Below are 15,291 nucleotides of genomic sequence, written 5' to 3'. Positions count from 1 at the left end.
TATGGGCGATGTTGGTAAGCCCTCTGGTAGGCCGCGGCTCGGCCCAGCCCTGCCGACAAACCCCGACCTCCCACGGCAGCGACTGGATGTGACTGATGGAAATGAAATTACGGGCTTGAAGAGGGGGAAAAAAAAAAAAAAAGCACAGAGGGGAAGGAAAGATCGCAAGAGTAAATTAGGATCATGGTCTTACAGAAGTCCTAAATCATTTCTTGGCACCTTAGCCCCTTTAGCAAGCAAAGATGTCTGGGAACTTCCAAAAATAGTTTGCTAATGCTGGGAGGCAATGATGGAGGTCAGTCCAATAGAGAGAAATAGGGAATTCTTGATACTGGACTCCAAGGAGGGACTTTTCTTCTGTAATAAAGAACATGTAGCCATTACTGCAGATGAGTCATTTATGGTGCTACAAATGAAAAGAGGGGGGCATTTTTCAGAATTCTCTTTAAGTCTCTTGGCAGTGACAAGCTTTGCTATGTGAAATACTTTGCATTATTGTGGCATCTACGCAGGTTTCGGTGAAGAACATTAAAAAAGACAAGCACTTGTTTGCCACTGAGTTTGATGCACGTGTGAGGGGCCGCTGGCCAAGGCGTTGCAGCAATTCAGATGCGAGTACCTAGGAATACACATCACTGTGTGCTTTTGAGTTGGCGGTAGTTTTATTTGGTTTTGAATTTAAAAGTTATTAATAAGTCCTGTCAGGGCACGGTAGATACAGCGTCTCTTAGAAAATAAATGCTGTATACATTTGGGGTGACCTTGAGGTAGTCCGTAAAGACAAGAGGTTGTCCAACAAAGGTGGCCTGTTGGTTGGTCCTTTTGTTCAGGGTGCACATCTGATAAGAGATAATCACTCTTCGGAGCTCTAGGGGGAGGATTTTGGGACTACATCTGTTTCAGCAGCAAGCTTAAGAGGGAAAACTGGGTACTGCAGATGAACATCATCAATTTTCAGAGATGTTATACTGACATTTTAATGGAGTTTTAATATAATTTCTTGCTGCCACGTTACACTGAAGCAGAAATTTATCTGAGACTGTTTCATGAAAATATTCAAACACCTCTTAAATGCCTGTGGCTATTAACATATATCCCAGGAGTGCTCGTATGGCTTCCATCTTGCATCACCTTATCTTTCTCTAAAAGTCCCCTCAGGATTCTTCCCATTTTAGGTGCAGTGTTTGAGCACAGGGAAAATATTTTCAGATGTGTCTCTCAAAAAAAACCATTTTTTTTCTGTGAAGACATTTTTCTCCAAATTTCAAAAAGTTTTATTTTCATGAATAATTAAGAAAATAAAGGAAAAACTGAAAACAGACAAACATCAAGAACAAACTCAGAGGTAACACATGCTTCTTATGACACTCTGTAAAGTTTCAGATACAACATAAAAGGATTCAGGCTCTGATGATAGGGCTCACCAAAGCCGTCTGTGAGATGAACACGTTCAGACTCTCATCTATCAGCAATATCCAACAATTCTACAAAGTTGCAGTAGTCGTGGAAAAAGTGATTTTTCTCTCTTTCAAGGAAATCGAGAGCATGATGCTCTTTGCCAACAGCAGATGGATATTTTGGCGTTCTTTGGGCAGTTCTGCTCCCCATCCCTTCTCCAGGGACCATTACTTTCTGCTAAGAGGGGTAAAGAGATGTCATTGCCTCATGTTGGAGTGGGCAAAAATTTACTGTTATTGGGCCACTGTCCCGTTCAAGAGCCTCTGCAAAGTGTGGAAATGGAGGAAGATGCAAATAGCACATCCCATGTTTTCCCTGGATAACCAGTCCAAAGAGAGGACTGGGCACAGTCCCAGCAAAGGCTAAGGGATCCTCAAGCACAGCAAACAGCATTTTTATGCTTAGTAGGATCCTTTTTCCCCCTTGACTGTGGAAAAGGAAACGTAGATTTATGAAGGAGGCTGCACAAGCCAGCGCAGGGACACTCTGGTTATGTCCTCCCCAGCCGCTGTCACCAAGACTGCCACACAGCAGAGTGCATCCAAGCTCAGTTTCAGCTGCCACGGGGCTTGAGGCTGATGCTCAGGGACCAATCTCCCCCCTGCCCATGCCCTCAGGGTGGTTTTGCAGTCCCTGCTGAGGCCAGGGCTACCCCAGCCAGGCCGCTGACTGCCTCGAGCTGTCCTGGTGAAAGCTAACTTCTATTTTTCTACATTCCAGGGCAGCAGCAAAAGCAAGACTACAGTGTAGACATACCACGTGTCTCTCAGACCCCAAGTGCAACTTTATTTAGACAGACAAAAAATATAAATAGGTAAATAAAAAAACAAATTTTCCAGGTGATTTTGGAGAGAGCTGCCTCGAGGGTCCGTATTTCTCACACGCACTCAACTAGGATACCTTCATCTTCCCTTTCTCGGGAGCTGCTTCATGGAGGAGTGGCTGCTCATCCCCGTTTACCGACAGGATCCTCTTTTCTGGCGGCTGCTCCTCAGGCTGGCGGGCGATCAGCAGACGACAGGTGAGCAGGATCCCAAAAACCAGGGCATGGGCGTAACGCTTGAGCGGGTCCCCCACCAGCTGGTGGAAAAAGAGCACAGCCAGCACGAGGAGGAGGAGGAGAAAGTTGGCCACATCTTTGGGGCGACCGGGCACCAGTGTCATGACAATGCCACACGCCACTTCTAGGGCACCGATGCTCTTGCGGAGAAGGATGGAGCTGACTCCCATCTTCTTCAGCATGGGGAGGGCCCGCACGTAGCTTTTGTATGCTCGTTTCTGAAAGCAAACAGTAATAGCATAGTGTACGTTGTAAGAAAATAATAGCAAATGTAATTTCCGTTTAAGTAGATTGATGTACAATATAACCTAAATATCGCTTCAATCATCACAGACCCCTCTGGCACAATATCCAATCTGTACCCCTAAAACTTCTGTTGGAGGGACAGTAACGCCATCAACCTGCAACTCCCCCTTCAGAAGCTGTTGTCTCCTTGCTGGAAAACTGTTCTGCAACCTAGGACCCATCTGTGGAGCTACGACCAGGCCAGGTGTACCTTTTGCTGACATCTGAAGTTATGATTGCTAGAATTAGCAATGTTGGGTAAAAGTAGCTTGCATTTTATAATTAAAACACCTAGTCCCTGCCAAGCCAAGGCGCAGCAAGTAAAAACCGAAGTCTCTTTCTACCTCAAGGCAGCTTACAATATCCCAGTGATTACAGGCAGTACAATTTCGGTATGGGACTATACCTCAAAGCTGAGATTCACCAACCCTATCCTGTGCTTACATACCTTTATGAGCCTTTCTTTCCTTAGGTGAACACGAGCTGACGTTTGACATCCTTTGCTTCCTGGTTTATGCTGGATTTAGGAGTATAAATTGCAAGACTCTGCCTCCTTACACAGCTGCCTCATTGTGTCAGGGGAGAATCAACCTCTGTCCTTACACAGGTTCAAGATCTTGCATTTGGACATCAGGTGCTCATGGACTTACTGGTTGCATTTGTTTTTTTTCTTTTTCAATCGAGTATTTCCTTTATACAAATATTTTAATAAAGCTCCTAGTTATTGGAGAGACTGAAATTCTTTCCACTTACGCTTGAGTATACTATCCCTGCAGGTATCTTTACCCCTGTGTTCTCTGCTTTCTAATCAGGGACAGGGAAATGGAAGCCGAATCTCGGGTACAGAGTTGTTCAGCTCTCAAAGGCGCTGATCAGGATCTAGATTTACTTCCATGTGATTTTGGAAACCTGCACTACAGGCACACAGAACTTCCCCACTTCTCTGGAAATTTTGCTGCTTCCTTCTAAGAGGAGCTCACATGTAGTTAAAAAATAAACAGCATTATCATTTTTACTACTAAATAATTTAAGATCTCATGACTAATTTACTCTAAGTATATGCATTGCAAGGATGCATTTTAAACCTTTCATGAATAAAACCTCTCCTCAGAGCAGAATATTTTTAAACAGTTCTAAAAAATACAGCTTTATAAAGCAACATACTATCAGCATGTCCTAGAGTGCTCTGGTATTTTAGATATTTTAATATACAAACTAGTGTGACTTTTTTGCTGAATTAAAAACTGCAAGATTGGTGTTGTAGGTAGATAACAGAGGTTCTCTTATTTGCTTGGAGCAAGAAGCCAGGCTTATTGATTGGCAAGATCAGGTTTTCACTGTCTCCATTACATGACAAACCACCCTGGTATGCAACACAGCAAAAGCATGAAAGCCTTATGAGCCATGAACATGTTACAATGTGGGGTGTTAAGAATGATGGAGCTGTGTAATATTCGAGTCCTCCTGCTTGCTTTCTGTGAAAACAGAGATCATTCCTACGTGCAGGCCTGGGTCTTGGTAAAGGAGAAAGGGAGAGAGAAATGAAATACTTTACAGAGCAAGGATTCTGCAATGCTTCTCAAGTCTCAGTGTTTTTTCCTGTCCCTTATGTAGCAGAAACTTAAGAGCTTTGTTTTCTGGGTATTATATCTCAGTCTCTTGTTCCTGAGTCACTGCTTGGTGATTCTTCTCTGTAAGATCCCTGAGCTGGGCTGCAGAGGAGCACTGCGATTCAGATGTTAACTTGAGAGCTAAGGAGAAGCAGCTGGGCAGGTGGAGCAAAGGCAGAGAGCAGAATGTGCTGGAAACTTCCAGCATTTTTAGGGGCATAAAAATTATACCAACTCTTTTCAGCCACTGCAATAACTATAATGAGGGACAGGAGAATAAACAAACATAGACAAGGAAGCAAAATGTGGCAGCCTGTCCCTCGCCTGCAGCTCAGCCAGCGGAGCTCCGCAGCAGGGCTGGCTGTGGGCAGAGGAGCACAAATTGGGTACCAGCTGAGGAACACATATACTGACTTCTCCTTCCTCTCCTCACCCCTTTCCCATCAGACGAGGCTCACTCTCCAGGCTAAAGAGAATAATGTGACTATTAATAATACCTTCTTCTGCTGACTGAGAATCTCAAAGCCATTAATTAATCCCTGCACAAGTCTGATGAGGTAGGGACAGCCAGCATCATTCTCCTTGCTTTCAAGCACAGAATTTTGGGGATGATCACCTGGCTGTCACTAGGCATCTGATTTTCCTACCTCCGATCCAGGGGGTAGCACGCTCCCAGGGATCAGCTGTCCCTGCCTGCTACACGTCTGGCCCTTTTTCAGAGATCCTTGAGTCCCCATCTTTTTGCAGGCACCAGGGTGCTGTGCTACCCCATCCTCCTCCTCCTCCCCCCCATCCTTATCCACAAGAGGGTTCTCCATGGAAAGACTCAGATGGAGCCCAGGATCTCCTCGGCACTGCGTGCTGGTTGTTTCTCTCCATCAAAGGAGAAGAAAAGCTTCTTCCCTCTCCCCCCACATCACTCAGGGCTCTAGAGCAGCGCCCGCCCCCCTCCTCCCCCCCGCACTCACCATCTCGTTGTAGGCATCCCTGCTGAGCCGGGGGGTGAGTTTGATGGTCCCCATAAAGACAAAGAAGAGCCCCAAGGCCACCGAGAGGGCGATGATGGTGACGGTCCGGGGAGATGCCATGGAGCCGCAGGGAACCGGTGCAGGGGAGGCCTCGTCGCTGCGGCCGGGAGGCGGCCCCGCACCATGGAGATGAGGGACAGAGCCGCAGCAGCAGCGAGGGGACTCAGCCCCCCCCACTCAGCAGCCGCTGGGTCCTAATGCCCCGCAGCCGGAGCCAGGCGCGTTCCCGCCGCTCCTGCAGTGAACTCATCCGCTGTTTCCTTCCACGTTCCCTAAATTACCCCCGGAATGCCGGAACCGAGCCAGTTTTAGGGATGCGGGATGGCAGCCAAACGCATGGCAGTCTCTCACTCCTGGGAAAACGACGTTAGCAGCAGGGTAACGGGAATAACCCGCTATGGAGGAAAACCGGTCGGAGATCTCTTGGACACAGGCAGCTTTCCGTTTCAGATGCTCAGACACCAGTACATGGCAAACAACATTTGACTTAATACATTTGCCCCAGAAAAGCAAAAAATATGTCTAACCCCTGTGGCTATCCTGGATCCTGAAGCCCAAAAGGGACGGTGAGGCCACGGTGCCACCCTCCCCCATTGCAGATAAAACTTGTCCTCTGTGTTCAGCTCTCCAGAGATTGGTGGAAAGGTTCCTGATTCTCTATGACTTCTTGATTTAAAGTCATTATCTCTCCCCCTCTAATGTGCAACATATTTCCTTTTGACAAAAGCATAGCCAGGGTGAGCAGAAATCCATTCAGGTCTTGCAGTGAGAAGCCAAGGTATAATTATACAAAAAAGAACTGCTGGAAAACTGCATCCCCTGCTATAAACTGAAAACAAGAGGCTGTAACTGTGGAAAAATCTTACAGTCATGGGATACTACAAGAGCAACACTTCCTGTGCCTGTCAGGAATCTCCCCATCATGTCCCTTTCTGGTGCAGTAAGTCTCAAATCCTAATCCCATGTAATTTAAACCCTCATGTCTTGAGAACTCATGGTTGTTGTTATTCCAAGCTCAGGGATCCTTAGGACTGCAGTTAAAAGTCTGAAACATACAGGCAACTCTCCCTGTTTCCTTGTGAGTTTATCAGCCTTGATTCACCCAAATCAGATAAAAGAACTCCTCTTTTGGAGGAAGGAGTGAAATTTAACAGCCTGACTCTGGAAACATGTTCTGCTACTGGTCTGGCATAGATGACAGGATAAACCAAAAGGTAACTTCAATACAACATAAAAGCAAAAACTAAAAGGAGCTGTCAAAACAACATGGAGTTCACAAAACACAAGGGAGCTCTGCTTACTCAGACCTACCTCCAGGTTGTAGCAGCTCCATCTTTTGAAGAGCTGGAGAGAACTTAATGTAACAGGGAAGTTCACAGCTTGCCAGTCAGTGAGCATGGCAGGGCAGATACAAAACACACCAGCTTTTTGAATTAACTGTTGCAGAGCAATGTGATGAGCAAATAACTTGTTGCTACTGACGTTTTCACAGGGCACTTCACATTTAGGTATCGGCAAGCATTAGCAGAGAAGGGGGAGGGAGGCGTGAAAGGAGAGACACTGAAATGTGTTCTGTCTTCATGCTGTTTTTCAGAAACGTATTTCTTATTACCTCCAACTTATCCACGTGACTGACAGTGACTCAATATTGGTTTCGGAAGTTTATACAAGAAATATTTCCCTGACTCCAAAAGTCAACATTTTCCCAATGAAGCCTGACAATTTCTGGTTCCTATGGTTTCTTCATAGAAAAATCACTATCAACTTGCAAAACACCTGAAGGATCCTTGAAGCAAGTGGAGAGATAATGGCATGGCAGTATTAGCAAATACGGTGGATTTTAGTACTTTGTATTCATGTGTTGATGGTGAAAACCCACAACACCAGGGAGAGGGTATTTTCCAGACTGCTTTAACCAGCAGCCCAAGAGGTTTGCAGGGGAGAGAAGGGTGATGAAATGCTACTTAGAACATTTTCACCCCAGAAATGTGAGTGTTTCCTTACAGAAGAGCGTAGTTAGGCAAACCAAAGTAAGAGCAAAAGCAAAATTATTTCTTTTTATACAACTTTCAAGAAAACAAGTTTAATTCCTAACTACACTGAGTCCAGTCTTTGAGACAGTAGGAGGTTGCTTCCCAAGCTCTCGGAGCTGGCATACCTGCCTCCTTGTCAGCGGGTGAACAGCAGCACCAGCTCACAGTGAAGAGTATGAGGAAACAAGTCAAAAGGGATGGCCAACGCAGGGATAAATGGCTTTCCTGCCAGCTTCTTCCCTGGGTCAGGTGGGCAGCACAGCCTGTGGAAAGCAAAAAGAGCATCCTTTAGACCAGCAAAGTCTTCCCACCATTATCAGCAGAGGATGCCCTAAGGAGGTTTGGCTGACATCCCCCCGAGTCCACAGCTGACACTGGCTGTGGTCTGCAACCATCAATACTAAATCCCAAACCAGCTCTGAAAACCTCACGGGCAAGCTGAAGAGTCAGGGGCAGATTCAAAACTCCCTTTCTCACAAGTCATCCCAGCTGAAAGACACTTAATACCCTTAGGAAATAATCCTCAGTTTTGCACTACCTTCATTGGTTACCTGCAGGCAGATTTATCACCTGTAAACAGGCCTGCCCCAGATAAAGACTCAGCCCTATGATTAACCCTAAGCGGGTGACTAATCCCCCTGACTTCACTTGGTTGGTGAGGGGTCAACCTTCCTGCAGTGGAATTCCATATCCCACATCCAGATGTGCTGTTTAGTTGGGGAAGGATGCACAATGCCATTATAGCACATTTGCATTATTTTCTATCCCTTACTGATGCACTAAAGCACTCTGCTGGTACGTAAAACTCCAAAAATACCCATTGCCTTGAACCAGTGAGTGCAGCTTGCAGGTAAACCCAAAGTAATGCAGAAGCATAAACCACTTCTGACCATGCACTGACTAGTCCTGGACCGCACCTGCAGAACTCACCTAGCGAAATTCAGTTGTGGCAAAAACCTTCCTAAGCCAATAGGATATTTATGTCCTTGTCTGGACATAATAGGGACTGTCACTAAACTCAGTGGAAAGGAAGAGAGGAGGATGCTCACTCAAGAAAGTTCCTCATGGCTTCACCTTCTGGCTTGCATGAGATGTAGAGAAGCCTTCGGATGGACTCGCAGTTTCGGATGGCTCGCACAACCCTGTGATCTGTAAAAACAGATACCATGCTTTCCCAGTGACCAGCCACCACTGTGAGCTCTCCAGAAGGAATAACTGCACAGTGAGCATCACAGAACTGCACTGAACTGCCAAAAACACAGGGGGGGAGAAAAGTATATACACATTTTGCCATGTCATGTCTCAGATGCAGGCTCCTAGGAGGCCAGGGATGCAACACATGCTGCTAATAGCTCAGCCAGTTTGGCAGAGTGGAGCAGTGGGAGGAATCCCTCTGCTTTCCAGGGGAATGAAGGATTAGAGAAAAATTAAAAGCAGAGGCACATAAAACCTTCCACACACGCTTGTGAGACCGCATCTGGGCACCAGGACCAGTTTGGGACTTCCCAGTACAAACTGGAGTGAGTCCAGTGGAGACCACTAAGACGGTTCAGGGGCTGGGGCATGGCATGCATGAAGAGAGGGCAAGGGCTGGGATTACTCAGCCTGGGGAAGAGAAGGAGCAGGGATCCATTCGCTATCTTCAGGGGCCTCATAGGGGATTACAGAGCAGATGGAGCCAGGATCTGCTCAGAGGGGCATGAGAAGAGGATGAGAGGCAACAGATGTGCTGCAGCAAGTAGAAATTCTGATTAAATGTATTAGGGAAAACATTTTCAGGAGAGGTTATCCACCCTTGGACACATTCAAACCTCAACTGTGCTTTATATCCCTGTGCAACCTTATACAGCTCTGAAGTTGGCCTTGCTGTAGCTGGGACATTGCACCACAGACTCCAGAGGCTCCTTCTCTCCTAAATAATAATATGAGCCTATGAAAGATGGTAAAAAGATTAGAGCTGTCTTCTCTAAAGGAAATACGTGATAGAGGCACTGAAAACAGCAGACACTGTGGGATTTTAGCTGCTGTTAGCAACAAGGTAAGAAATAGAGACTAAGTGAACAGAGGGTTTGCAGCCAGTATAACAGGTCTCAAAACTTGTTCAAAATTCTGTTCTCAAGATGAAAATAAATAGCATATTCTCTCACGGAGCCCAGCCCGCGATGGGTTCACCACAGCAACAAGGGGTCGGGCATCCTCCCACGACGACAGGAGCTGTGGTAACACGGCCTCTGCCTTTCCACTGTGAAACTCGCAGTTTGAAATTCCTGCGAAGCAAAAAGCAACCACATGAACTGCGCAGTCAGTCTCACCAGACATTAGGTATGCCATTAAGTACTGCCCTTTGCTGCATGGAGGGAGACTTGTTAGGATCCCTCCACTCACTTCTGCTTCCAATTTTTCAGCAGTTAGTTTGAAACTTTCCGCCACCGCGAGTCTGAACTCACCATTGAACGCTGCATTCCACCTGGCATCCTCTACTGCCTTCTCTACCACCTCAACACCAATAATCTTGGATGCTTGGTGAGCCAGAGAGAGACCAATTGTGCCTGGAAACAAGGGACACAGAAATGCTCTGTATATCCGTGCTGAAGAAGCCTTTAGATAGCAGGGATCATTTCTGGCATGCAGAGCACGTGGGAGCCACGCTCACATGGGCACTGCTTACCCGTCCCACAGCAGATGTCGAGGAGGACGGTGTCCCCACCAGCCTGACTCAGCTCCCCAACTGCCCGGTACAGAAGTTCTGCTCCACTTGTGTTGACTTGGAAAAAAGCATCTGGAGAGATGCGAAACTTCAGGCCCAGCATTTCTTCAAAGATGTGCAGTTCTCCGTGGAGGAGCTGGAAGGGGGACTGCTCATGGGAGCAGCGTGTCATGGTGCTAGCAGAGTACACAAAATCCAGCTGTTAGCTCAGCAGAGACAGCTGATTCCCATTTCCATTCCTGGGGTGCTCATGCAGGGGAGGATGGTTCTCCCCCCATCAACTTTTATTTCATGTGAGCTTTTCAACAGGATCAAATAATTTTGATTCTTTGTAAGGGATCTGTAACTTGCACAACCTAGAAGTCATTAAAAGGATCAAAATGACTTTGCAGAAGATAGCAGTCCTAGGGTCTGTTCCCCAGTTTTGCTGCCAATGTGATTTACTGTCTTGGGAAAGTGACTTTAGGTATTTTTCTTTAGTTTCTCAGGCTCATAACTTCCATGAGGTAGAGCCATAGCATACTCAGGTATTTCAGGTGAAGATGTGATTATCTTAAAACCACATCTGTAAGAGGCATCCAAACATCTGTCAGTCTCTTCAAGCACTCCCTGAACTGGTAGCATCTGAATTTGATCAGAGATGGGGAGAGAAAAAGGAGGTTGCTTTGTTTCCGCTCTTTGCCTGTGTCAAGACATATACCTCTCTTGGAAATAAAGTGAAGTCAAGTCACAGACAGTTCCAGGTCCACAGGTAAAGAAATCCTTAAGTGATGCTTTCTGAGCAGCCAGGGCCTCCTGTCAAGGGTGAGAAAGGAAAACCCGGCTGTTTGGGTGATCTGATGGGACGCCTCTCCTCAGCAAGCCCAGGTCAGCCAGAGACCTACTGTGCCTCTTACAAAGGGCCCTGTCCCCTGCACACTCACCGGGCCCAGCTGCTGGGGGTGGAAGGTGACGACAGCCATGGTGTGGCCATGGCTGGTGGTGCGGACCACGAGCTCCCGCCAGTGTCCGCCTTCATGGAAGAGGATGCAGGGGTCCAGGGGGGAGCGACGGATGAACTCCTCGTAGCACTGAGCACAGGGGAAATGGCACGTGTAAGACAGCGAAGGCAACTGCCCTGGTCTTAGCATGACTCTGTGCACCCCAAACGGGTGCCCCTTCCACCAGTGTCATCTGTTTTTTCTGTTTGATTTCAATACTCTGAGTGAAAGCACTTTCCAGGTTCTTGGAAGACAAGACATGTTAATAATTCCCATCTGTGATTTTTAGGAATTTTAATAAATTGACAGGAATTCACTGTCACTTGATTAATTTCATGCTTTGGGACACTTTAGAGGCTGCAACATTAGCAAGTTTTAAAATAATATTTAGCCATTGATCAGAGTCAGGCCTGAAACTTTTCAGAACATGGAAATGGATGTGAAAACCCAGTATAACTAAAATTACAGTGCTCTCAAAGAGAAGAGTTATAGCAGTCACTCTGTTCTGTCTGGGGACAGACATGACTTATTTATTTACCTGGGCTACTTGCTTGTGTTTTTGGGGTATGTTCTCCATGTGGTTGGCATTCACACAGACAATATTTCTTGCTGAGGAGAGACAGACAGGTATTTAATTGTTTTGTTTCAGGGAACGTAAGCCATTGTAGCATCTGACATGATAAACTGTGGAGAGGCCTTCATCTGATTTCTCCCACAGAAAAAGAGAAAAGAGCGAGGGGAAAAAAAGAAAAAAGTGCTAAGTGCCACTAAATCCTGTGATATTCTGGGTCTGCAGGATCTGCCAGAATTCCCTTTGCCACTGTCACTAGTTCTCATTGAAAGGCTGGAGCTCTGGGAGCTATTTAAAATGTCCTCCAGCAACTCTCAAAGGAGCCACTGCGCTGCTTTTAAACTAAGGGAGCCAGAAGAGAGCAAGCTGGTTTCCCAACTAGGGAATAACGGGGCTGACTTACAGCAGCAAAGGAGTTCAGGTTGCCTGGAAGACGGCATTCCTACTTCAGGTTAAATGCTAAACTTCTGCTGCCAGCGGTAAAATGCATCCATGGAATTATTTTTTCCATCAGAAAAGTACACAGCGACCACCCCTCGGCGTCTCTCACTATGAAAGTTGAGAAGCAAAACCTGGCATTGATGGTGTGAACGAGTTCACCACTGAGCAGCTTGGGAGGACCTCGCATCTTTGCTGCCCAAAAACAAACTGCCTTGTGCACTCCAAACATTCAAACGTTGCTCTGCTGCCTATGGACATGCGGGTGCATGGGGGGGTCCCCCATGCTCTCCCTGCTCAGCACAGGCTCCTGGAGCACAGTGAAAACCCAGGGACAACATGAGTAAGAATAACAAAGCTAAATCCTGGAGGGGCTGCTACCACAGCTGTCATACTTTGTTGCATTTAGCAAATTAGAAGCTGCTGTTTCTTAATAAGCTAATCAAGTATCAACTGAGGTTTTCAAATTGCTGGCCCAGACTTGGTGGTGTTTCTGTTGGCATCCTTCAGGATTCAGGCTTCTAACACGGGTGCAGGCTGTCACAGCAGAGCCTTGTCCCAACCCAGCCCACACCAGCAGTTTTCTACCCAGCTCCTTGTCCTGTGCTGACCTCTGCCAGTTCCCACATACAACCCCACGGTTTTGGGGTTCCCATCTGGTCCTCGGTTCACAGAGAAAGTAGATTTGTTTCGGTAGCCGTGAATGACGGGCTGAGGGAAAAAAGAAGGAAAAGTAAAGCCCTGGATTAAAAGTAATGGAGGAAAGCCCAAACCCACCCTAGTTGTTTTGTTGGAAACATGGGAAGAGACACATGAATGTGCAAAAAGCAGAAATGGAGCTTGTGGGCAAGACCTCCAGTACCTCCCCTTGGGAACAAGAAGTGGCTCTCTGAGACAGAACGGTGACACGTTTATCAAGTTTGGGAACAAAAAAGCATTCCTAATCACTGGCCTTGTTTCACCCTCTGGCAGTCACAGGCTAGCAAGGACTGCCTCAGACGTGTTCTCTCCAACCAAGTGATCCCCAACATGAGACTCTTTGGGAGCTGAGTGACTGTCAGTGGCTCAGAGGGGACAGCATTACCACAGGATACTCACTGAAGAAACTACAGGCTGGAGAGGACAGCAGAGTCCACCAGGTTTCTGCACATCTATGCCCAGCTCCTTCAGATGAGATGCCAGTGTCTGCAGAATCTTCCTCTGGCTTTCATACTTCACCTGCAGAGGAGTCCTAAGCCAGAAACACCCTCACAGGACCACACGATGGTGGGCAGCTCTTCATCACCCACCTCTGGGAAGCCCAACGTGGGGAAATACTGCAAGTGGGACATAACCCCAGAGGAACTCTGCATTTCTCATCCCCGCAGCCCCTTGGAGCTATGGGGAGAGAGAGAAACCCTGTGTTCATGGTTCCCAAGGGCTGGTCTGGAGCACTTGGTCCAACCTTAAGCCCCGCTGACCCAGTTGTCCCACACTGGACAGGATTGCTATGCGAGTGCCCATCCTCGCTGCTGTTGGTGGTCGCACACACCACCCACAGGGACCCTCCCACTTCCATCCTTCACAGTAACTGAAGAATTACAGCAGCAGTAAACGGAGTCTGAAGAGTTTACAGCACTAAGCAAATAAGATGCTAAGGGCTGTTGCTCAAGGGGGATAGAAGGGAACTGGGGCAACACAACAGAGGAAAGTCCACATAAGCAAATCTTACCTGCAGTTGCTCTTGATAGGGAAGCCTCCACAGCGGAGTCACTGCATTCGCTAACCTGGAAAGCACAATATTGCAGTAGTGCTCAGAGCTACTCATCTCCTGATACTTACGGCATAACATCCCCACCAGCTGTTTCACAGGCAGGACCATTCTGGTGCACCAGAGCTGGCTGTGAACATCCAAACTCCCTTTTCACAGCACCTTCCTGGTACAGAATACTTGTGGCTGGAAGAGGGACCCAGGAACCACAACAACCAGCTCTCCAGAGCTGAGCCTTTGGCAGAAGATCAACCAGGGATGCCTGAGTGTCCTGGGGAACCCAGGCATCTTTCCGATCCCCCTTTCGAGGACAGGGCCAGGAATGGCATTTCCGCTGCACGGGTACCCAGAGAGGCCCAGCCAAGCACTGGATGAGACCTGACTCCAGGCTGGTGAAACCAAGGGAATGAGTATTCTTTTTTGCTAATGCCGTACTAGATTAAATCCACCACAGTGAAATGCTCAGTTTGTGCTTTGCAGGCTGCCCGCTCCCACAGCCCAGCCACTTACACAGCAGCAGTTTAGAGACAAACGTCAGAACTTGCTGCTACTTGCATCTGTGACAGGGCAAGCAAGAACACAACACAGACAAGCTGATTTTAAAAACAAACAAATAAAAAGAAGGGGTGAGATGGCTATGATCCAAAGTATCATAACTATCCATCAAATCCACTCACTGACCCCATGGAGAAGCTCACCCCACAGCTGGATAAGCTGCTGTTATTGCTTACTGGGATTTTTTGAGCTGCTTCCAGAGCACCCAGTGCCAACTACTTTCAGGCACAGAACTGCCAATCAAATGGACTATTATTTTTTGCTTGCCAGTGCAGCAACTGCTCCACTCCTGGTCCTTTCCTCTTAGACCTTTTCAGTTGTCTTTTCCATCATTCCTATCCCCAGACAAGGCTCCAGGGAAGCCAGCTGAGCCCTGGCTACCACGGAGAGCTGGGGGGAGGCAAAACCCTCAAGTCACTGCTCTAACTGCTGCAGGAACTCGGTGCTATGGAAGAGTGCTCAGTTTTTTTTTGAGCCGTCCCTCTTCTCCCAGGAGGAATCCGGCAGTCTGCAGCCCTCCTTGGCCTCCTCCTTCCGTTTTGCTGCTGTTTCTGTTGGCAGGCGGCGGTACTGCCCGGGCAAGCTGCTCAGGAGACCACTCGAAAGGTGAAGGTGCCGGCGTTGCAGCCTCAATGTGCAGGACAGAGCCATGGTGGGAGGCCAGGGGCTGCTCCCCCGCAGCAGCACAAGCAACCTCACCCTCACTGCCCAGAACGCGGCTCCTCAGCTCCGCACCGGGAGATGAGCTGAGGAAAACACCGCGACTGGGCTTTTCCTTCGCTCGGGGCTCCGGGCGGCGCAGCGCGGGCCCTACCC

At 47.6% G+C, this 15,291-nt stretch overlaps 2 protein-coding genes across 2 annotated transcripts; both read right to left on the bottom strand.

Moving 5' to 3' along the window:
- Positions 1-2,217: 2,217 nt before the first annotated feature.
- On the bottom strand, positions 2,218-5,582 carry TMEM35 (transmembrane protein 35). The gene is made up of 2 exons (XM_010187479.1): positions 5,382-5,582; positions 2,218-2,736 (listed from the first exon to the last, which is right to left on the bottom strand). The coding sequence occupies exons 1-2, from the start codon at positions 5,499-5,501 to the stop codon at positions 2,350-2,352; spliced, it is 507 nt and encodes a 168-aa protein (XP_010185781.1). The 5' UTR covers positions 5,502-5,582; the 3' UTR covers positions 2,218-2,349.
- A 2,028-nt stretch (positions 5,583-7,610) lies between these two features.
- On the bottom strand, positions 7,611-15,126 carry TRMT2B (tRNA methyltransferase 2 homolog B (S. cerevisiae)). The gene is made up of 12 exons (XM_010187478.1): positions 14,952-15,126; positions 13,882-13,931; positions 13,269-13,388; positions 12,782-12,881; positions 11,700-11,770; positions 11,105-11,251; positions 10,882-10,976; positions 10,143-10,357; positions 9,922-10,023; positions 9,622-9,741; positions 8,524-8,623; positions 7,611-7,737 (listed from the first exon to the last, which is right to left on the bottom strand). Exons 1-12 carry the CDS (start codon positions 15,124-15,126, stop codon positions 7,611-7,613), a joined length of 1,422 nt encoding a protein of 473 aa, XP_010185780.1.
- Positions 15,127-15,291: the final 165 nt, after the last annotated feature.

Source organism: Mesitornis unicolor, unplaced genomic scaffold (assembly GCF_000695765.1).
Source record: "Mesitornis unicolor isolate BGI_N332 unplaced genomic scaffold, ASM69576v1 scaffold32546, whole genome shotgun sequence".
NCBI lineage: Eukaryota > Metazoa > Chordata > Aves > Mesitornithiformes > Mesitornithidae > Mesitornis > Mesitornis unicolor.
This window is presented reverse-complemented; position numbering and strand designations above follow the sequence as displayed.

Coding starts and splice junctions, on each gene's coding strand:
- TRMT2B (XM_010187478.1), bottom strand. CDS start 15,126: ATGGCTCTGTCCTGCACATTGAGGCTGCAACGCCGGCACCTTCACCTT. Junction 9,742..9,921: donor GTGGAATGCAGCGTTCAATG/GTGAGTTCAGAC, acceptor TTTGCTTCGCAG/GAATTTCAAACTGCGAGTTT. Junction 7,738..8,523: donor GCCATGAGGAACTTTCTTGA/GTGAGCATCCTC, acceptor TGCTTTCCACAG/GCTGTGCTGCCCACCTGACC.
- TMEM35 (XM_010187479.1), bottom strand. CDS start 5,501: ATGGCATCTCCCCGGACCGTCACCATCATCGCCCTCTCGGTGGCCTTG. Junction 2,737..5,381: donor GGGATGCCTACAACGAGATG/GTGAGTGCGGGG, acceptor GTTTGCTTTCAG/AAACGAGCATACAAAAGCTA.